This window comes from Rousettus aegyptiacus, unplaced genomic scaffold (assembly GCF_014176215.1).
Source record: "Rousettus aegyptiacus isolate mRouAeg1 unplaced genomic scaffold, mRouAeg1.p scaffold_m13_p_2, whole genome shotgun sequence".
In the NCBI taxonomy this organism is placed as follows: domain Eukaryota; kingdom Metazoa; phylum Chordata; class Mammalia; order Chiroptera; family Pteropodidae; genus Rousettus; species Rousettus aegyptiacus.
This window is the reverse complement of record NW_023416295.1, coordinates 87,121,051-87,144,814: the sequence shown is the minus strand read 5'-3', so window position 1 is coordinate 87,144,814 and position 23,764 is coordinate 87,121,051. Positions and strand designations below refer to the sequence as shown.

Sequence of the window (23,764 nt, the reverse complement as noted above, 5' to 3'; positions counted from 1 at the left end):
AATGTGTATACAAATTTTCATAGCATTGTTTATAATAACTCCAAAGTGGAAACAACTCAAATACCCATTAACTGGTGAATGGATAAATGAACGTCATGTACCCATACAGTGGAATATCATTCGGCCATAAAAATATACCGATATAAGCTATAACATGGATAACTCTAAAAACATGCTAAGCAAAAGAAACCAGTCCTAAAAAAGAACATATATGTAGATTCATTTATATGAAGTGCCCAGAATAGGCAAATCTATGCAGGCAAAAAGTAGATTATTGGTTGACTAGAGCTGGAGGTAGGGGTATGATAGCTACATATTACAGCATTTCTTTGGGGGATTATAAAATGTTTTAAAATTAATTGTGTTAATGGTCGTCTAACTTTGTGAATATTCTAAAAATCAAAAATTGTGCATTAAATGGCACAGATGTATGCCACGTGGATTTTATCTCAATAAAGCTGTTTGAAAATAGTAATTAATTAAAGGAAAGTTGAATTCAACAGCAGAAAATAGAACTTTGCAGAGGTAATTGCACATCAACGTGATTCCTGGAGGCAGGCAGTGTTGGCTTTAGAAGTGTGGAGGGGAGCTCAGCCTCGGTGCCCTATACCTCTATTGAATTCTGGCTCTGCCTCGGAGTAATCGAATGACCCTGAACAGCCTCTCCACCTTTCTGTTGTATCTCTATAACATGAGGACAATAAAACTCGGCCTACAGGACTATTGTGAGAATCAGGAATTATGTATTTAAAGTGCCTGGCACACTATAGATATTCAATACCCGTAACGTGTATTATTAGCTATTTTTACAATTGGGGTGTGTTTCAAAAGGTCGTTTGTAAGTTCAATTGCAATGATAAAAACTGTCTTTTTTTTCTTTTTTTTTTTAAATCCTGGGTTTGGTTCCTAAGCAAGCACAGAGCAGCCTATTTATTTAACCAACTCTGTAAGGGACCTTGATACAAATGCCTTTGAATGGATTCTGGGTTCTGGGAGCAGCTACTTTAAGCAATGAGAGCAAGTAGAAGAGAATGAAAACTGTTCCTATTCTTATCTCAGCTTGAACAGTTTGTTAGTTTTAAGAAAATATAAAATTTATATATTTTTAGAAACTGAAAATTCCAGTACTCTGTATAAGGAAAAAAAAAAAAATCTGTGGTTTTATCATTCGATGTCGCTCCAGTATTTACTTTCTAGCAATTTTTAATGAAATGTGAACAATGCTGCTCATACTATTTACCTAGAGTCTTTCACTTATCAGTATATAATGATTTTTTATGACTTGTACATTATGATTCTGAATGACTATATTATATACCATGGTATTAAATATACCATATTTGATTTAGCCAATTTATTATTATTGGAAATACTAGTAGTTGTAAAATTTTGCTATTATAAATAATAATGTAATGATCTCTTCACTATAAATCTTAGGTATAGCTCTGTTACTATTTTAGGATTAATTCTTCAGAATAAAATTCACGAAAAATGATCTATAGCACTTTTAGAGTTTTGACACTTAGTGGTATATTGCCTTCCAGAAAGAATGTACAAACTTATGCTATCACCAGAAATATATAAAATTTTCTGCTAATGTCCACTAATATTGAAAATAACTTGTTTTTGTTCTTTGCCAGTCTGGGAGATAGGAGATGACATATTATTTGAGATCAATTTAAAGTTCAGAAGTTTTATGGTTGTCATCATCCAATAGTCTTTCTAGAACCCAAGTCCCACCTTTTATGCCTCCTAAATCTTGTGAGTGCTCAGCACTACAAAGTGGCCCTAAATAGCCTGTTCTTCTATCCCTTAGAGGCTTTGCCCCATCGACCTCGCAGGTATTGTTTCCCTGTTCTCTACATTGAAAACTTTTTTTTTTTTTCAGAGTTACTTATCTGAGGGAAGTTTTGGGAGAAAAGCAACCTGATAGAATTCATTTTCCCTATTTTTTGAATATTTAATAGCACTTAAAACTGTACCTTCAAAAGAATGTTCTTGAAAACTAAACCTTAAGAACCTCTAGGGGTGTTATTTTGGATAGATTAGCAGAATTGAGTAGAAAGCAGGTTTTCAGAGGAAATATGGCACTTTCTTTGCCTTGGGATTTATTCCCAGGTCACCTCCTCTAAGCTAGTCTTATTTCTCTTAGCCTCTTTCCTTCTTCTGAAATCTCTAATGGAGTAGTTCCCGCCCCAGACTGCACAATTTAATTTCCAGGGACCTTTGAAACGCCCTAGGCCTGGGGTTAGCCCAGCAATTTGCTTTAATTATCCTGATATGGGGCCCAGGCCTGTCTTTTCAAAAACTCCCAGGTGATCCCTCTATGTGGTCAGTATCAAGGACTACTGTTCTAATAATTCTCCCTTAAAGAGCTAAGATTTCACACAGACTAGGCACAATGCAGGCAAAGAGCAAAAGAGATCAAATCAGATGGAAAAGCAGATCACAAAGAGAGAACAGACGACAAGGGGAACCCTCATTAACTGATGATTTTAAAGACAGAAACATGGACAGTGATATGGGAGAGGAAGAGACTCAGATTCAGAAGACTAGCTAATGCTCTGGCCCTGTGCACTCATGCTGAGAACTCTTCTCTCAGGCCATTTTTATCTGTAAGGTAACTAGAAGTTGCATCTCTAATTAGACAGGATACTCCTTGTGGCTTCTGTGTGGACTCTCTTCTCTGTGCTGATATCCACCTTAAGGACTATTTACACTCTATATGTTGAATTCTAGTAACTCCCATCCCAGTCTATAGCTTGTCTTCAAATGCAGTCAATGTCATATGTTATGCAGATGTTTTTAAAGTACTATGGTAAAGAAAGTAAAAGAAGTGAAAACCTGCAGCTGGCTACATTCTCCAATTACCCTTGAAATGTTCATCACTAGGAAACACCTGACAGAGCCTGTATCTTATTAGAATCCTTGTGGTAAAAACCCAGACTCTGGTCTTTCGGAGAAGATAGGGCAGCCAGTCTGAGAAACTTCTGGGTTCCCTCCTCCACCCCAAGCAGATGTCCAGGGATGCAGGGGAGACCGAGGGAAAGGGAGCTGGCTGCAAATGCAAGGAGCGCCCTTCCTTCTAGGTTGTTCTGAGCAGATGGGGCATGGCTGCCCAGTGCCATTCATCTGGGCCACAGTCTGATGCTCTGCTCTCCCTGGGTAGTGCCTCCAGCCTTCCCAAGGCTCAGGGGCACACGAACGTTTGAGGAGCCCTACAAACATCTGCTTTGATTTTGAATGTATTCTTCCTAGCTGTTTTCTCAGAAACTGTTCCAGGAGGCTCTAACAAGTCTGATCTCTTTTACCCCTAGAAATAGCTCTTGATACAATACTTACTGTCCATTTTCACTATAGTCATTGGGCTGAAACCCTCATCATTCTGTCTATTGGAGTTGTGTAAGCAGTAGGCCCTACTGGTTTTGCTTTCAACCTTGTCCCCTCCAAGCTCCCAACATCTGCCTCTGCCACCAGTCTTTGAACATGTACCTCCAGCTGGGTCATGCTAAAGTCACCTCATAGACTCCCATGTTCTAAAGCACTAATTTTCATTCCTGGCTGCACAGGGAGCTTTCTGAAAATGCAAATGCCTAGAGCCTCATCCCCAGAGATTCTGATACAGTTGACCTGGGTAAAGTGCCCTTCAGAATCATGTGTCAAAGGTCATCATTGCTACGTCTTCCTTAGTCAGCCTTTTCTCCCGGGTAAGTGGCTCCTCTTCTCACTGCCTTCCTAGTCTTTCCTGTTTCTCACTACAAACCTCTGTTTCTTTGTACAGGTCCCCTATCTCCTGTAACTCTTACTCTTGGAGTAACAAACTCTTGCTCATTTTTCAAAACTTTCCTAAACTATCACCACTTCTTCTGTGAAACGTTTCAGGATCTTCATATGGAATGAATTAGGCCTTCTTTCTTCTCTACCCCACATATTTACTGTTCCTCCCCAAATTACAAGTTTTGTTTGCCTGCTTCACTGTCTATCCCACTAGCCTGAAATACACAAAGGACAGAATTTTAATCCACTTTACATATGTCTCTTCCACTTAACTATGGCCTACCCCAAGATAGAGACCATGTGATATTAATGCCCATACACCCCAGTGTGGGTACCATCTGTAGTTACTATTCTGTCCATTTGTTTTAGCAAATATTGTCTACTTATGATGTGACATGAACTCTTCTACATACTCTGCTGTGTTAGCTGGCATAATTCTTCCAATAGCCTGGAAGTATAATCGTTGTCCCCATTTTGCATGTGAGGAAACTGAGGCAATAAAAAAGAAGACAACTGAACACATAGCCGAGTAGAATACATGTCTATTGAGTATATAAATGTACACTCTCTGCTATTGTCAAAGACATATCTTTGTGATTGAACTGGTTAATAGGCACACAAAGAGCTTTCATAAATGGTAAACTTTTGGAGGAAATAGTTCATACCCACATGACTAATTCCCAATATAGATTTCTCAATACGGTAGGCCAGCAGTATAGTGTGCAAAAAAGACATCTGGGGCAAAAGAAGGAGAGGGGAATTAACTTTTAGTAAGCACCTACCATGGCCCCATCTGCCCTAGGCACTTCCCTGCCTGATCTCAACTGATCCCAAGAACTATAATACAGACTAGAAATTCTGATATTACAGATGATAAAACCAGAGCTCAGTGAAGGCAGCTCATTCAGCCAGTGTCACATAAGGAGTTAAGGAAAAGGTTGAAATTGAACAAATCTGTTATCTCTCTCCAACAGGAGGCTGCCTCCGCTGGCATATCACTGGACTCTAGCTTTCCTCTTCTACTTTTGCTTTTAAAATAGTTAATTTTTTGCTAAAATAAAGATATAAGCCATTAGTGGAAAAAAGCGAGAAAACTAAAATTGCCTGTAATCTCACAACCCAGAGATAAACCACCAGGAACATTCTGAGGGGTCTTTCTTATCAGCCTTTTACTCTGCATTTATATTGCAACAATAGGGTAATTAATATGTTACCTACCTTGGGTTGCAGCAGATATCCAAATCTGTGTTTTGCCCTTTTGTTTTTAAACCAAACATCTAAAGTTGTTTAGCCACTTTAAAAACAAGAAAAAAAAATAGAAGTGAGTGGTAAAAGAGGAAGAAAAATGACTTTTATGAAGCATCTGGGTGTTTGTTTTAAGCTAAGTGATGAGCAGGGACCATTCTGAGAATACACAAGGACCACAGTAGGCAAGGAAAATGAGCTATATTTTCCCCAAACCTCCCCAATCAATCACCCCTATGTCTGCCCTTCCTGTTTCTTTTTCAGGCAGCAACTTGAATGATGGCTTGTGGCATTCAGTCAGCATCAACGCTAGAAGGAACCGCATCACTCTCACCCTGGATAATGATGCAGCATCCCCGACTCAGGACACCACCCGGATACAGATTTATTCTGGAAATAGCTACTACTTTGGAGGTAAATTTCCCAACTATTGAGGTTAAAAATAAAGGAGGGAGAAAGAATGCAGTGGACAATTATTTCACTCTGATGATTCTTTCTTTGTCAATTAGACAATTCTGCGAATACACCACACACTCACACACACACACACACACACACACACACACACACACACACACACACTGAGGCGCCTACCCTCAAGCCCAAAATAACGAGAAGCAAACTTTTTCACAGCTGTGCAGATATAAATTTATCTAGGTCAGTACTGAGGAAAAAAAGAGAACTCAAGTATAAGAGCTGGTGTTACATAATGTGTCCGAAGGAGATTTTTATAGTCCTGCCAAGCTCTGTGATCACATTTGAAAGGAGAAACTCAGCTGAAAACTTGGAGAAGGTACCAGCAGTCAGCAGTGCCTGATAAAGGAAATATCCAGGTAGGAAGGAACAGCCAGAAAACTCACCCATCTAGGCCACTTCTCTGCAGCTTGCTGTCTCAATCCCTCAACCTTTTCTTCTCCACATCCCTGGAGGCCATGCCCATGAGTGGAGCAGCTAAAAACAAGGAAGACCTAAAAGGTCCATGAGCTTGTAGTTCCACTTGGTGCAGCCAGTACAGATCCTGCCGTCTCCAATACTGGGCAAAGCCTGGGAGCCTTTCCTAAGATGAAAATATGTCAAACTGGTAAAGATAAACAATAAATGACTAGGCATCTACTGCATTTTTATAGATGCATATATATTGTATTTAGTTTTTTAATATTTCATTAAAATATTAATATCTAATTTCTTAGTTGTTTATATTTTAGAAACAATTTCTAAAGAGTAATTAATCTCAATGCTGTCTGACCTTGGGCAAGACATGTATGGCCCCTAAACTTCTGTGTTTAAGTCCATGGGAAAACAAATCTGAACTGCTAGAAGAGGTCAGTGAGGTCAGGGTATACATGTATAGCACAGGGCTTCCTACCTGGCAGGGAATGGACAAATTTTCTTCAACTTGTCTAAATATAAGCATAGACTGTACCTGGTCTATAGTTTCCAATTCTTTTTCCATATGGAGATGGAAGAGAAGATTTCTGTAAAATTATAAAGTGCAGTCTCTTTAATAGAATTTACAAATCAATTCTCTCAGGGCAACGACATGTGGTTAAGCTTTGAACTACAAAAGGGACTTTGTACAGATGTACTATACATACTGGGGTGTCCTTAGGTGGAAGTAGTGTGGAACAGTACACTTATAGTTTGATTTTAGAGCTTCAGGATAGGCCTCTGTCCTTCATCTCAAATCTTCTCCATGTGTGCATGGATAACAAATTCTTATAAGGGAACTTTTCCATTCTCTATAAATGTTTTATGTGTCTTATCTCATTTAATTAATGCAGTAACTTTGTGAGGTAGCCCCATTTTACAGAAAGTAAGACTGGCATTTGCTGATGAAAAAAATTGTAAGTAGTAAAATGAGGATTCACCCCAGGATCTGTGTTCTACACAGCCCACTAGCAACACCAAAATGATGCCAATTGATATAGCATAAATAGGCTGTGGAAGGAAGATCTTAGGGCTCCAAAATATATCTCACAGACTATCATTTTGCATCATATGCAATGTTTCCGAAAGAAAGAGAAAAGCAATCTTATGAATGCCTCAAAATCAAAATGCCCTCCCCTACTCTGGTTAAAGAAGTGTTCCTAGAGGGCACTGGGCATGAGAGATGATTTATCTGTGATTGGAACAATGCTTAAACAAATGCCCCACACATAGACTGTAAACTTAAGGAAGGTTAAAAATGAGTTTGAGTAATAATAGTCAACTTACATAAATTCTCTCTACAGCTTCAATTAGAAGCCGTAACATTTCTCTTCATTTTATAATGTGTGTGTCTGTGGGCTGTTAACCACCTGCCGGGTTTCAGCCCAGCAATGACTATCTATTAGAAAAGGCTGAAATAATTCCCAATTATTTATAGGTTATTGCCATGTATTCAAGCTTGCATTCCCATATGGTCTATACCTATTAAAACAATTGAAATGAAGTTTATAAAGAACCTAAGCTCTCATACCTATGTTGCTCTACATCTGCCTCAATAACTAGATATGAACTGGTTAAAGCTACGCTAACTACATATGGTGCATTATTTTTAGAAGAACACCCTTTAAAAAGGTATGGTATTAACCTTCCATGTGTGCTATTACAACCTCATAACTATGTGCATTTAAACTCTTAGTTCCTTTAGCATCTGCACTTGGTTTGCACATTGCATTAAAATTCCAGTTACGTTTCTACACGTACCTTTGTCAGGAACTAAGCCTGTTAATGCTAACAATTAACCAGATAATTACTCTGCTGTCATCCTTACCCAAAGCCTAATTTCCTTTGAAAGTGTAATTCAAAATTGAATTGTGCATTTAAAAGTGTGTTTCAAGACAGAACTGACATTTCCAAGCAGTTATAACATGTTGCTCCTTAGGAAGAGTGAAGCATACCATGCGGAAGAATGGCACATAACTTACTGAGAGGAAAAATGAAGTAAGAACAAGATACATGTAATAGCATTTGTATTCCCTTTAACACGTTTGTTTTATGTTTTATACAGTGATTGAGTATACCTATTTTGTACCAATTCTGTCCCCTCTTTGAAAATGCTAGGATTTACAACAAAAATGTGTGCACCACTCTGAATGAAAAAGCACCACAGTAATTAGACCTCAAGGTCTTTCATCGATAGGTTGCCAAAGCAATGACTGATCATTTCAGGATTCTTCTTCATTTTTTTTCTCTGTCCCACAGGGTGCCCTGACAATCTCACCACTTCCCAATGCTTAAATCCCATTAAGGCTTTCCAAGGCTGCATGAGGCTCATCTTTATTGATAACCAGCCCAAGGACCTCATTTCAGTTCAGCAAGGTTCCCTGGGGAATTTTAGTGATTTACACATTGATCTGTGTAGCATCAAAGACAGGTAATTATTATCTCTTCTCGTCTGTTCTTCCACCCCCTTCCCAATCTCACTGTTCTGAATATGAGTTTCTTTAAGCAAAATTCAAATCCACTGACATTAGCCACATTAGACATAATTGAGTTGTCTAATGGAAAATATTTCTGAAAGGATTTCAGAACCAGAGAAAAATGGTTTAAAGTAGTTGAGTCTCTCTTCATGTTGACTTGCAGGAAATGGGATATGCAAATTAAATCAAACTATAAATTTGTGAAAGGATTAAAATTTTGTGCATAAACACCATTTGATTGCTTTTAACTTAAGAATAAAGCAAAAGAGAGAGAGAGAGAGAAATCACTTTTCTCTTAAACTCTTTCCTTCTTCACTGCAGTGGGTATCCTCTCTAACTCAGGGGATGAGCATCAGGAGCATCAGGCTTGCAGGGAATCTTATCCCAGAAGTCTGGGCAGTACCCAATGGTACACAGAGACTCAAGATGACTAACCTTTTCTGTCACTACCCCTGACCCATTTTTTTTTTTTTTTTGGCCCAAAAGAGACCAAACCTGAACAGAGAGAATCAGCACTTTACGCAACCCGCAAATCTAGCTAAAGCTCAGTTTCCCTCTCTTTCTCCTGTGGTCTGGCTCTTCTTACATTGTAAGTGTCTAGATTCAAAGATACACTGTAGAAAATTAAAAAGGGTTGATTATGGATTTTCAGCAAGGTTCTCCATGTTCCCCATGTTTCTTCTCTGGTACTTACCTCCTTCATTTCTCTGGTTCTACTCATCCTAGTTAAAATGTCATTATTAATTGAGTGAATAATATGTGTTAAGTGCTAGCTTATGTGTTAGTGAAATAGGATCTTTACTCAAGTTTTATCAGGGAATAAATTTACTATTACAATGAAGTACACATTCCAAAAAGTCTACACTTATTTGTAGGACATATGGCAGCAGCAACTTAGTCTGGTGTAGAGAAAAAGTTTTTCAGAAAGTGATGATGAGCAAATTTTATAGGACAAAGAGACCTGGCTGAGAGGTGGAATGTGTAGGTTTAGGATGAGTTGAGAGAATGCAGCATGTGAAATGGCCCAGAAACAGAAGTCATCATGCTTGGACATCAATTTTTTTTAAAAAAAAATCTGTAATATTTGGATACATTTTACAGTTGATAGTAATGGTCTAGTTGGCAGTATTTATGTAGCTTAGTGGCATTTAAAATAATGGTATGTCTTATAATGACTAGTGTCTTAGATTTAATAAAATATTGATCAATGGTGATTGTAGGTCACTGTGGTAGAGCACATGACATGAAAATGGTTAGAGACGTGGACCAGTATTAATCATGAAGAACTTTGTGTGTCTGTAGACTTTGTCTTCATGCTCTAGGCAAGAATCAGAAAGCAGGTAGATCTGCCTAGTAGAAAAAATACACAGAAAATGGAAGAAAGATTGATTAAAAGAGAACCAACCCAAAGCTGAAGGTCACTGCCCCAGTCAAGTAGAACAATGAGAAATAGTGGGTTTCTCTACTGAGCTGCACAGAAATTGGCTATGCAGATCATTGTTGTCTCTAATACTTGGAATGACTGGTTTAATTTGAAACTTTATGAGCATGTTTCTCTGCTAATTCCACTACATCATCAACAAATCACACAGACATTCTGGCTCTTCTACTTTATCTATTTTTCTATTTGAAAAGCTTAACATGTGGATAATAAAACATGTGCTTTATTAGAATGTTCTAGTTTAGAGACCTCAGAATAAAATATACTACATGGAGTGGTTTCCGTCTCCATAGTCTTTATTAATGATGGGGAGTAAGTATCTGACTCTTTCAGCTAGCACAGCCTTTGCAAAGTGTGGGTCAATAGAGGGAACATTTATCAATAGGGATGGCCTATCATACCTTAATTTCTAATCAAGGAAGCTCTCATTTTCGATTACATGAAAGTCATTGCCATCTACATTGCATCATTACTTTTGTGTAATTGTACTCTGTATAATTGTATTACATACAATTGTGTTTTGGTTAATTATATAATTATAAGGGATTGTGCTTAGTCTGTGGGTAAATGGTATGTTTTTTCTTGATTTATCAGACAGTGTCTCTAATAGAAGGGGAAACTGATAAAAGACTTTGTTTAATTAATTATTTCTCAAACTCTCTAGTTTCCATGGGGAGAAGAGAAACCCAGGTCTCCTTCTGAAGCTCCTCCCACCCCCACCATGACCAAGTAATCCCCAGCAGTTTCTGGGGTGGATCCTCATAGATATACCACACATCAGTCTGCTCCATGACTGCTTTGGGCTTTGATTCCCACTTGTTCAGAGGAGCTGCCCCTCTGGACAACAAATCACCAATCACCACCCATTAGGACAAGTCTATAAATTTGGCACCAATGTTAGGGTCATTGGATTCTCCTAAAGCATTATTCTCAGGGCCTGGACAGGATGAGAAAGCATGTGATGTGCTTAGGACATAGCATTTATGATGGCCCTTATTTTCCAATTTATTCATGCACATAAACTTGAAAATAAATGCCTCCTTAATTGTGGAGGTCAGTTCCAGCATGTCTGTATCAGAATCATCAGAGGGGCTCGTTAAAACCCATATTGCTGGACACCAGCCTAGAGTTTCTGATATAACTGTGGTGGGCCATAAAATTTTCATTTTACCAGATTCTTTGAGAACAACTGCCCTAAAGATTCTAATCCTGTTGTCTATAGGATTGCATGGATTCTGTACAAAAGGAGTGCCAGTCTTACAGGTCCCTGAGAAGTCCCAGCAACTCTGTCTCAATGCCCCGCTCCAAAGGATTGTTAAATTCAGTACAAGGGACACTGTAGAGTCAACTGAATTCCATCTCCCTCCAGATACCCCTGGTCTTTGTCATTCAGCCACTCCCCTGTTTCCCATTACAAATAAAACCTTTATGAATATAAATAAAGATCCTCAGATGTACTTGAGTAAAGGGATATTTTAGATGAAGGGAATATGGTCTTAGAAAAGCTGCAGCTGCCAATAAATATGACTTGTCTTTATATTAATTTTGATGACAGTCGACTTGCTGGCACCACTGAAAGGCACAGCTTAATCTTTTTTTCCAGACAAACCTCACCCCCTGTATGTGGTGAGGTACTATTATAATCTAAGTGACTGTGCCCACCAAAAATATTGATACACACCTTCATAAAGATCAATAGAAACAGATTTCATCTGGATTTTTTTTTTTTTTTTTGGTAGCAGCAAAAAGTTTCTATTGCCCCTGTCTCATTGCCCAGGTCCCTTTCTCATAGAATGATGACATTGGGGAAGGTCCTTAGAGATTATTCAGCTCTGGTTTTGCATAGAAGAAAATGGATGTCATGCAGTGTGGCAAAACCAAGTATGGAAGCAGGGACTTTGTTTCTGCAGGCTTTCCTAATGCATCCTATGGAGACCTTTTTGCTCTAATCCTCTCTAAAACTAAACAGTTTATTTTTCCAATGAGTGAATCACATGTAAAACACTGCTTTAGATTTCTTGTAGCCAACTAAGTTATAAAATGTAGCTTTTCACTCCATAACCACTTCTCTTTCTCTCAGCATTCATTCTTTTAAGAGAAACATCTGCTAAATTCTTTGATCAAGATTTTACCTTCTTGGTTCAGATTTTAGAGTGTTGTAAATACTGAGAATGGGGAAGCATTATGTTGGATGACCTCCCATAAACAGATTCATGCTGAAAACTCACCCTGTGTGTGGGAACTTGTTAAAAACAGTATGTTATATAAAAAGATTACATTGCAGTATAATGCATATGTTTTAGTTCTTCTCTAAAATTGAAAATCTTTACATTGGGTGCCAAAAAAGTTATCGTAAGGGCAATGCCCACACAATCTACGCTTCTAACTCTAAAGTGAGAAATGCAACAATATGGTATTCTCTCTTAAGTTATGGAATGGGGCCAAATTCAAAAACAAGAGCACTTGTTCTGTTTTTATTTATTATTTTTAGTCTATTTCATGGAGCAAAAGGAAAGGTTATATTTTATATAATGGTTACTGAATAAACATTTTCCAAATGTTAATTCACTTAATTCTTTCCACAGTCCTGCAAGATCCTCAAAATTGTTCTCAAAGCCTGACTCTCAGACCAGTAGTATCAGCATCACCTGGAACTTCTTAGAAATGCATATTCTCAGACCCTGATCCATACCTGTGGGATCAGAACATTGGGTAAGAGGAGTCTTATGAGTTTTAACAAGTCTCCAGGTAATTCTGATGCACACTCAAATTGGAGAGCCATCAATTTGCTCCATTATTTTGATATTACAGATAAGGCCAGAGATGCTAATATAAGTTCAGTAAATGCTTCAGGTTGCATGATTAGTGTTTGGTGGGGTTAGAATTTCAATCCAGGAGTTGCTGATTCATCTATTCATATAAATATGGGTGATTTATTGCTTGAAATCACTTTAGTAGTCAGGAAAGGTCAAGGGAGTATCACTGAGAAAGAGATTTCAAGAACTAGAAGACTAGGCTGGGTTTAGAGAAGTCAAGAGAGGGTCATTATTTGCTATGAAGGTGAATTGGAGAGCATCAGTCTGGAACAAAGAAGGGGTGGGGTGCTGAACATCTGTGTGCCTGAATGGGAAAGTCTATATTGATAATAGCAGGTAAAAGAGAACTTAGAGACAATGCCATAGGGAACTTGACAGCATATAACAACTTTGTGAAGTAGATAATATTATTAACTTCATTTTATAGAATGAGATGATTAGGGCACAGTAGCACCAAGTAACTTATCCAAGGTCACACAGAGAGTATGTAGCCTAGCCTGGCTACAAACCATGGAGCTTGGTCAAAGAGAGATTATACCTGTCTTTGCACTGTAATACCTCTAACTTTGTAGTTGGGGGTCGCCTACGTTGTTCGGCAAAATCGTGAAACAGGAAAATGATGGTTTTTCATCTTGTGTTCATACCACAAAGCAATTTATATTAATACAGGAAAAGAAAGGATATGGGCTGCATTTTATGGATCACCACAGATGAGGGGTATCATCCATGCAGCTATTGTCACAATCTTGTGACAAGCCCACTGAGAGAGACTAAAAGAGAGCTAAAGTCTCCACCAAAAGATCATCTTTATCTATTCTTCGGGCTGATTAGGGAATGAAGGAGTCTTAGAATGAACTTGGAAGGACTATATTGAGGAGGTAGATTTTGAACTGATTTTATAAGGGTCCTCCATCTGGAACTGCCCAGGAAAAATTACTGATTTATCTGTCTTTGTCTTAAATGAGGACGACTCCTTATCACCTACCTCATACCTCTTCAAACATCAATGCAGAATAGTGGCTTTGGTGGAAGTTGAAACCTGAATTTGATCTGAATAAGTAACTTTGAATGGGTGCATCTGTATTCTGTAACCAACCTCATCTCTCTGATCACTTGTTTTCACAAGAGAAGTGGGTCATTATTTGCTATGAAGTGGTAGTGTTCTACCTATGCATAAGAAAGAGCATCAAGGTACATTTGATTCATACAAAATACAGAGCGCCAACAAAGCCGGTGGTAGCACTTCATTCTGTCTAGTCAGAAGATGGTGAGATTCTTTCTCAATAACTTGTAATCTGAAATTTCAATGCTAAAACAAAGCCAGAACAATGAACTGGGTGAATTATCACAGGCACTTCTGAAGATGAAAGATTCATTTCAAGAACTATAGTTACAAGGTTGCGGTGAGTTATGCATGTTCAGAGAGCAGTGAGGAAATAAGTATTGCTTAGGTCATCTTTCCTGAGAAATATTAGCTATGAAATTGGGATATTTCAGACCAGGGGTCCCCCAACCCAGGGTTGTGAACAGTTACTGGCCCATGGCCTGTTAGGAACTGGGTCGCACAACGGGAGGTGAGGGGTAGGCAAGCAAGCAAATCTTTACCTGTATTGGTACCCACTTCCCAGAGCTAGCATCACCACTTCAGCTCCGCCTTGGATAATCAGGCATTATTAGATTACTCTAGGAGCATAGGTCTCTGGTGCCAAAAAGGTTGGAGACTGCTGTTTTAGACAATATAGAAGCTAAGAAAAACTTCTGATCTTGATCAAAACATGAAAAAAAAAAGTTATTTTAGCTTCTCAAGTCACTTCTGTGAGAGTGCTTATATTTACCTCTGTGGAAAACATGTATAATGATCAAAATATATTGATAATCAAATTAATAATAATAAAAAGACAGAGGTTCTTCCTTATAACTCCCTTTTCACAATCTGTATCTCAATTTCACCTTAACCCAATACCCTTAAAAGGACCTTCCATCTATTTTTCACATTCTCCAGTCCTCCCTTATACATAATCAATGTTACATTTGGTTTTTCGTCATCTGCAATGATGTCCAACGATTGGCTGCTGAGGCAAAGCACTTGTGGACTTTTAACACTGTTTTTTTTCAAGTCCAAAATAATTCATTGGTGGTCCACTGGTAAGCACCATTTATAGATAAAGCTAGAAGAGAAAAAAAGACCTTAATTAGTTTTGAGTTGGGGAAAAGTAGGACCTTTGCTAACATGTCCTCACCTTTTTCTACAGTGAAACCTCAATCTAAAATTAGCTCTATGTTACTTTTACCTTGAATTAAGATATCTCATAGGAAGCTCATAGAACTGGAATCTGGCCACCTGGGTTTTACCGTGACTAGACTTTTGAATACTTAGACCCAACTGCTCCCTGTATCACGTGTTTGGTCAGAAGCATAATATACCATTCACTTCAGCTTTCAAAAATCCAAAGGTAATGCTGGGCTCCCTGACTAGCAAGTGAGGAAACTGATGGCAATGTAAGTTTAATAATTTCCCTCAAAACAAAATTAAACTCAGGATTTTGAGTTTGTGAAGTCCCTGATATTTATATTTTTGCACAACTTTGGACACAACTAATCACTTAACCTGTTCATATCTCAGCTCCCTCAGCTGTCAAAGGGGATGACGCACACATTTCATCACTATGGGTGTAAAATAAGAGTGAGGTGCTGTTATCACTTCCTTCTCTTGGAGTTTGTGGCAAGCATTGACTAAACAGGGAGATGAAAGTTCTGAAAATTGACAGCAAGAAGGACAGAAATGCATCTCAGCAGGCCAGACTTTAGAAGACCTAGGCACAGGGAGAAAAGGATGATATTCTTCTGAATAATTTACCTACATACATAACCTATTTTATTTTTCAGACAAGTGATTAATGTTTTCTCTTGGTTCAAGTTACAGATTTGAAATCTTCCCTCCAGGTTTAGCTTTATCTTAAAAAGAGCTTTTCAACATGATTTATTAGGCCAACTACAGGACCCTTTTCTCCTAAAACCAGGATATACTGTGCACTAAGCAGTGGATGTCTCAACACCTGGAAAAGACAAAGACAGACAAACAAACCTAGAGCAGATGACTGTGTGAAACAACTTTAGCATATCAAACTCACAGTCTCTAGACTCGTGTGATGCCCAGTGCATCGAGGACACCACTAACTTTATTATGAACGATGTTATTATCACCTTGCTACCTGCTTTTACCCATGCCAAAAAACATTATTTTTTACTATAATGATTAGGTAGTGGGCTATTCCTGCTTTAAATATGAAAATAATCTCAGATGTAGTTCTTAAGCAATTCGAGCTTTGTAGATTAGGCCAAATAATTTTACTGAGAATTACAAAAACTTACGCTATGAAATGAAAATTATATGCATCAATGTCAGCATGTATGTGCACATAGATGTATAGGTACACACACAGCACACACGATATGACACTATCCAGTGAGTCCTAATGCGGTTCCTGCTGCTCTTGCCGATAGGTGGCCCTGTTCTCTGCTAATCTTCCTGTGACCCAACAACTCACCCAACAGCTTTTTCTAAGTGCCTACTATGTGCCAGACCATTTCTTCGTCCTTGGACCCAGGAGTGAGCAAGACTTGCCATTTTTCCCCTTCTCTGGTCCTTCTCATGTCCTTGGATCCAGAGTCTGTTTTTTTTTTTTTCCCTCTATCACAGGTCATTCATTCATTCATTCATTCATCTCTTGTATTTGGAACATCTCTGCTGTGCCAGGTGCTGGTAGGAGCTAAAGATATAGTTGAGTGCTCAACACTGAACACTATCATTGACTTCAGAAAGCTCCATGGCGAGACACAGATTTTGACCAAATAATGATGGAAATAGACATATAACTTCTTAAATACTGGCATGAAGCAAATAAACAATACAGGGAGAGCAAGTTATTGAGAGCATCCAAGAAAGAGAGATGCATCCTTATTTTCTGCAAAGGTAACTATTCTGAGGTCACTGCAACCTTGAGTCAGTGAATTTCTCAGGGAATTGCATTTTCCAGTGTTTCCTACAAATTCTCTGGCTGGTGATTCTAAACTCAACTTCCTACCTGTGTGTCCTCTGCTGATATCACTGTCTGCTGTATGGGCTAAGAGGATAAGGCAAAATTTCTTTTCTGAGAAGAGACTTTCTCACTGAGATTTCAGCTAAAAAAAATTTCCTACATTTTCCCAAAACATGAATGTGTTGGGAATTTTTGTATTTGCCATTAATAACATCCCCTTACTAAATTTCCCCAGCCCCCTTACCCTAGTTTCATGAGTAAAGAGTTTACTTCTAGTAATACATTCCTGATATTATACAGGCTACAACTACACTTAGCAAAATAGAGAGGGAAAATGTTCATGTCTTATGTCTACTCGCCCAAAATCAACACCAGTGTAAAGGTGAGAATGATATTTCAGTTGGCACTTTCATAAATCCTGAGCTTCTGAAAGTGACAGTAGGAATATACATTATAAAGGTCATTCCAATTACTACACTTACTTATGTTAAGCAGCTGCAACCTTGGAGTTTAAGTGAGAAGACCCACACACACACTGCAGGGAAAATGAGAAAATGTGGTTGGCAAGGACTTGAGCAAATAGTAATGAGAGTAATACAAATTACTGTTGTTTCCAGTGATATGAAATAATTCTTCAACATTTGAGATATCTGAGAAGTACAGGAAAACTAAGCCTTGGTACAGAGCAGGGCACCTCCTCACAGCTCTGAAAGCCTAGAATTCCATGATAGAATTTCTTTGAATCCACATTTTGCACAGTCCTACAGGAAGACATAAGAATAGGCTCCAAGGATGAGCTCCTGACTACCTGAAAATTTTCATTTGTAACCACTTTATTCTCCACATCATTGTGAATTTATAACACAACTTTTCTTGATAAAATTATACTAAATGTAAAATCACTTTTTAGACAGGGAAATAAAATAGCTGAGAACTATTCTCTTAGTGACGATTTGCTTCATACATCTTTTCCACTTCCCAAAATATATATTTTTATTACAATTCTAGCTATGGTGAAATTTCTGTTTCTGCACATGCATTTAACATGCCCTCCAGTGCATAATAGAGCCTGAGGCATTAAATTCAAGGATCCAAATCTCCCAGTTTGCCTTTAGAAGTCTCTCATGACCTTGCCTCTCTGTCCTATTCACCTTTATTATTCATCTTTATCTCCACTACATTAATTTATCATTCTATCTATATGCATTTACTGAGCATCTGCAATGTTTCAGAATATATATATTCTCTGTGTTCAAAATGCTTAAGAGTAGGTGAGACAGACAAGAAACCAGACACTGTACACAGAGGAGCTCAAGTCACTGAGAGGCATGATGCTACATCTGAGCTGCTTTTGGCAGACAGGCAGACATGGGAGTAGAAGTGGGAAAATTATTCCTCAAGCAGACCACAGCCTGTCCCAGAGTGGCCAGCCTCATCTCAGCCTTCAGCACTTGCTACTATTTCACTGCTTGTAGTTCTCTTCCCATTTGTTCTTCACCCAAATTCTACCCATCTTTCAAAGTTTGGTTTATGTCCTAGCTACTTTTTGATCTCTCTTGGCTGCTCCTGATGTTCACAATTATCTTTCCTTATTTGAATGTCTCTGGAACTTTCCTTCTCTATTTTATTTTGCTCTCATGACTGTTACCTGCTTTATATCTGTATTTTGCCATCCCAGAGAAAGTTATTGATGCCTATAGATGCATTTATTTGAGAGCACGTGCTTTGCAATTCTTTGTTGAACAATTTTAATCTTAACAGCATTTCCTATAAGTAGCTAGGGGTGAACTGCATGTAAAGCTTATAAAACTCAACATGTTTTCTGGAATGGGATAAAGTATTGCTACACGATAGAAAGAATTCGATAATAGTTAATATTTTTACACATTTCAAACTTGGTTGACTGCTGTCCAAGATATGGGAATTAAAGCCCTTCACCTCTTTCTCATCTTGAAAATTTTCAAATGTGGTTCATACCAAGTAACTCTCTGTTTGAATAGCAAGAGTGCCTAATAAAAGCAGCTGGTGCCAGCTGTCATCGTTCACATGGTGTTAAGTGCTCTTTCTGTAAGCACTAGCGAGCAAGAGTATTTTTGTTTAGCAATGCCATCATAAAATTAGACAAGCAAACCATAGCAATGTATTTGAGCAATGTAGTCTATAAATATTGCAGTGGAAGGAAGCATACAAACACATTATTCTTATTATAATCTTGTGCTTTAAGGAAAAAATGGGGTAGCTCTACAAGAGGAAGGAAGTCTGAGTAAAAGAAAACTGGAGAAGCATACAGAATAACTTTGATGATTGTTAAAAGATGTCACCAGTCTCCTACTGATAGGATCTGGGGTGTGCACCCTCTGGATTTAGTGAGCTCTAAACAGGTCTTAAAGATTAATTTGGGAAAACTTGTGAAATTGTAATTATTTACCCACTAGGAATAGAACAAAAACAATGCTACAGAGAGGTGCCAATGTGTCTGTAACCATGTCAGATGTGTATCTGAAAGTGAAGTTATTGAAGAGAATAAAGGTTTCCCATGAGTCCAGAGAGCAACATTAAGATTATATATGATCTACTCTCTGTCACTGTCTTTATATTTCCTTTCTTTTTCAAAAGTGCCTAGCAGAGACTTAAACAACATTGATTTTATTCATTTGGCTAGGTCACATTCTCTAGTGCCTTCTAATCTAAAGAGCTATCTGCAACATTTCCCAAATACCATCTAACACTTCTTCAAAAAAAAAAAAAAAACCAAAAAAACAAATACATCATATACAGAAGATGTATTTTTAAAAAATTTTTTCGAGAGGTTTTTCCTGATTGTTTCTACCCTACACTTTAGCCAGAATCACCTACATTAAGTAGAACTCATCAATGGGCCATCGGTCATGCTGGGGTTTTTCTCTACAAATTCGAATCTCTGGAGAGCTATAATAAAATGTTTAAAATAAACTATTTCCATTTTACAAATAAGGGGACCGAGATTTGTGGGTGTTAAATAAGTTTTCTGAGATTATATAGCTAGTAAGTATTTTCATGAGAAGTTAATGGGCCCCTGAACAACTTGAAAATAAAAGAAATAATATTATTTTTTGAAACTTAAGCTCAACATCTAATAGGTCTTAATGGATTATCTTGAGGATACACAAAATATCTATGTCAGGCTGGACTATACCTGGAATAATGCTGACATTTCTAAAGGAAGAATATGTCAAATGAAGTAGATTTGTAAGAGACCAAATCATAAATACTGAAAATCAAATAACTAAAGCTAATTTTAGCTGAAGAACTAAATTGAGACCTGTTTATGGTGGTATTACAAATTGCTACAGCTACTATGGGAAACAGTATGGAGGTTTCTCAAAAAATTAAAAATCAATATACCTTCTGACCCAGCGATTACACTTCTGAGTATTTATCCAAAGAAAACCAAAACAATAATTTGTAAAGATCTCTGCATCCCTATGTTCATGGCAGCACAATCTATAATAGCCAAGATATGGAAGCAACCTAAATGCCCATCAACAGATGATTGGATAAAGAAGTTATGGTACATAGATACAATGGAATATTACTCAGGCATTAAAAAAAAATGAAATCCTACTATTCACAACAGCATGGATGAACCTAGAGGTTATTATACTGAATGAAATTAGTCAGACAGAGAAAGATAAATACCATATGATTTCACTTATATGTGGAATCTAAGGAATGAAAAGAAGAAACTAATCAAAAACAGACTCAGAGGATAAACTGGTGACAGCCAGAAGAGGAGGGAATTGGAGGCTTGGGGAAAGGGTGGAAGGGTTAAAATACAAATTAGTAGTTGATGTATGGTCATGGGGATGGGGAGCACAGCATAGGGAATGCAGTTAGCATTAATGTAATGGCTAGGTGGAGAGCCAGAGGAGAGAAAGAACAATCAGGAGTATTGTTTTATAAACTATATAAATGTCTAACCAGTGTACTGTATACTTGAAACTAATAATAATTTTTTTTTTAAAAAAAGAAGCCTATTTCTCCAGTACAACACCAAATGAGAAGAGATAAAAATAATATTAAAAGCACACCTTGCATTCCGTAGGACCACTGTGAATCTGAATATTTCTCTATAGGAATAGATGAAGGCTATGGGGTTGTAATATACATGTTTGCTTCAGTGATTCAAATACGAATTGGATTAGAGCTGCACTGTCCTATAGAACATTGTACAATGATGGAAATGATCTCTTTCATGCTGTCTAACACCTAGTCTATTGAGAACTTGAGATATAAATATTATGACCGAGAAAGTAAAATTTTAATTTAATTGCATTTAGTTGTTAACAATTTAGATTTAGATAGGTATGTGTGGCTAGTATCTACCACATTAGATAATGCAGGACTAGACACTGTACAGGCCAGTCCTCATAAAGCTGATCTTTTTCTCCTAATTCAGCAACATGGGGATGCACCAGGGGTAATTATATAGATCAGGTATAGGCCTCAGAATTTAAGACATTGTGAGTGGGTATAATGCAGCCTCTGGTAGCCTCGGTTGTGGAGAGATGTGGTTGCTATATTTCACAGTTTTTCTTCCCCAAAGATATTCCCATCAGTAAAGAAAAGCTTATCAACATTTGCCTTAATTTCTCCCAAGATCCTGACACACAAGTGAGTTGGTTAACTGTTTTAGTTCACAATGTCAGAAACTTTATATTGTTTAAGACGATGACTTCACTGCTTCCAAGTATTCTTCTGCTGTATTTGTTGGCCAGTTCAAAATTATCTTCTAAATGAGGACATATATTGAGCAAATATATACTTTTAATTTAATTATAGACCATCCATAAGGTTTTGGTTTTTATTTTTAATAATAAGATAATCTTCATTTTTTTTTATATCTCAAATATCCTAATGCATGCTAGAGTTATTGATAGATCTCCAAAAACTGCCTGCTCATATCCAAGGAACTTGAGTAAGAAGGTACCCTGATGGGCCAACAAAACCTGTGTGAGTTCACTTACTAGTGTGGGTTTGCATCAGCTTGTCAAAGAGTTGTGGTATTACATCTAGAAATTCTGTCACTACCCTGTTCTGCTTTCAAGTTTTACTGAAAATTTTCTTATATTTTGCAACCTCATAAAGCTTACCTAAAGGAATAAGACATGTTTGTCAATCTGATAGAAATTTCAGGCCCTTTATAAATCAAATCATAGCTTTCAATATAAATGAATAAATGGAATTTTAGTACACACCAGTGTCTTGTGAGGTTTACCTGCATGACTCCCAATCTTGGTAACTAATAGTCCTGAAAAACTGTCAAAATTGGATTTTAGGGCTTCTTAGGTTGAGAGCTCAACCCTTGGATCAAATGCTTCCCAAGGTAAAGGCCTGCTAAGGGATCTTTGTTGTAGTTGGTTGACTTTACCCAAGTCTGTACAGCCACACGGATCACAAATGTTAACCTATCACAATTTTTAATGCTATTGATGGATTAAAAGTAATCTTAAGATTTAATCCCAACCCTATTGGATAGTATTTTCCAATTTTAGAATGCATAAACTCACTTGGAAAACTTTTTGAAAATGCAGATTTTTGGACCCTATAATACTAGAGATTCTGAGTAAGTCCATATGAGATGGACACTTGGAATCTTCATTTTATCAAATATCCAGGATGTCTGTTGATCCCTATTTCAGAAATACTTCAGCAGATTAAACAAATAAATTTTCTTATTGAGCTCATTGTAATATAGACTCATACAAATTTCCTCTACACAGTGAGAGACTACGTGAATAGTTCTGCCTGATGTGATGGTATTCTGTGAAAAGTGGCTTCTTCAAATAAATTTGAGAAATATTGGAGAAAGAAAGATTAAATGAGTTTTTTTAGTGCAAAATTTCTCAATCTGTGTGTATGTACACACATGCACATACACCTATGTCTTTATAACCTGTGCAAGAGGGGACTTAATTAGAATTAACAACTTCACATACATATTTGATTATGAAATTATCTTGCCACAGATTATATAACACAGTTTTAGAAATACCATCCTAGAGTATAAGAAATCAGAGCAAACATCAGGAGGTGGTCAGTAGTGTAGAGGAAGTGGCTTTAGAAGCTGGCATGAAAGAGAACTAGAGGATCATTAGCCTTCCCTTTCCCCTTTTCTCAAAAAAGCAAACATGTCCCATTAAGGCAATTCTTGTGTCTCTTTTTTTTCTTTATAGTTCTTACTTTTGATATGTACATACTTGTATTTCCAGCTGTCTTTTAAACTTCTGTGATCTTAAATAAGCAGCTTAATTTGTGATTCTTTCTATGCTAGAGATGGTGATAGCTGCTTTACAGGGCTGTTTTATTAATTGACTGAAATAGTTATTAGAATGGCCTAGCCCTAAGTCTAGCACATTAAGTGTAGCATTTAATAAATGATTAGAGAGGTTAACATTATTTCACATATATAAATATTTTGGGGAAATTCAAGAAGGAAAAGGAAGAAACACAATGTGTGATTTATTTTCTAAATCCCTAGAAGTGGCAGTGGCTGCAGTTTCTCTACCCACTGTGATGCTAGTGATGCTGGCTTTAGACAATATCCTGAGGGATTCCATGGTAGTTTAGGCTTAGAGGAGAAAGCCTACAGTGAATAACTACTGGTACCTGCAGTGAATGACTACTGTTATCTGCCACAGAAGTAGGAGGGGGAAAAAAGCAGGGTAAGTGACCACTTTTTTCTTAGCGACACAGAAAAAAAAAATTAAAAATGAGAGGTGCCCTCAGTCCTCTAAGAACTGATTGTCAATCGAAGTCATTCAATTTCAACTGAATAAATGTTATTGATGAACAGTTAAGGACTGAACTTTATGGTGTAGAATATCAATATTGAGAGGAGACAGACTAGTGTAGGATTGGCCCAAGTGTTCATTTTTGGAATATAACTTAAGCTGACCCTAAAATGACAGGGAATGTTTTTATACAAAGGTTAAATACAGTGAATGCAGGGAGTATGCAGATTAGGGGGTTAGAATGGGAACCATAAGAAATCCTTTACAA

At 37.4% G+C, this 23,764-nt stretch overlaps 1 protein-coding gene across 3 annotated transcripts in view; it reads left to right on the top strand.

The window, feature by feature from the left end:
- The window catches only part of CNTNAP5 (contactin associated protein family member 5), a 723,905-nt gene that overhangs the window by 408,161 nt on the left and 291,980 nt on the right, over nt 1-23,764 (top strand). For all 3 annotated transcript variants that reach the window (XM_016161356.2, XM_016161355.2, XM_016161357.2), the window contains exons 9-10: nt 5,287-5,436; nt 8,209-8,380. In XM_016161356.2, the coding sequence (XP_016016842.2) occupies nt 5,287-5,436; nt 8,209-8,380 (322 nt within the window). The remainder of the gene's footprint in view (nt 1-5,286; nt 5,437-8,208; nt 8,381-23,764) is intronic.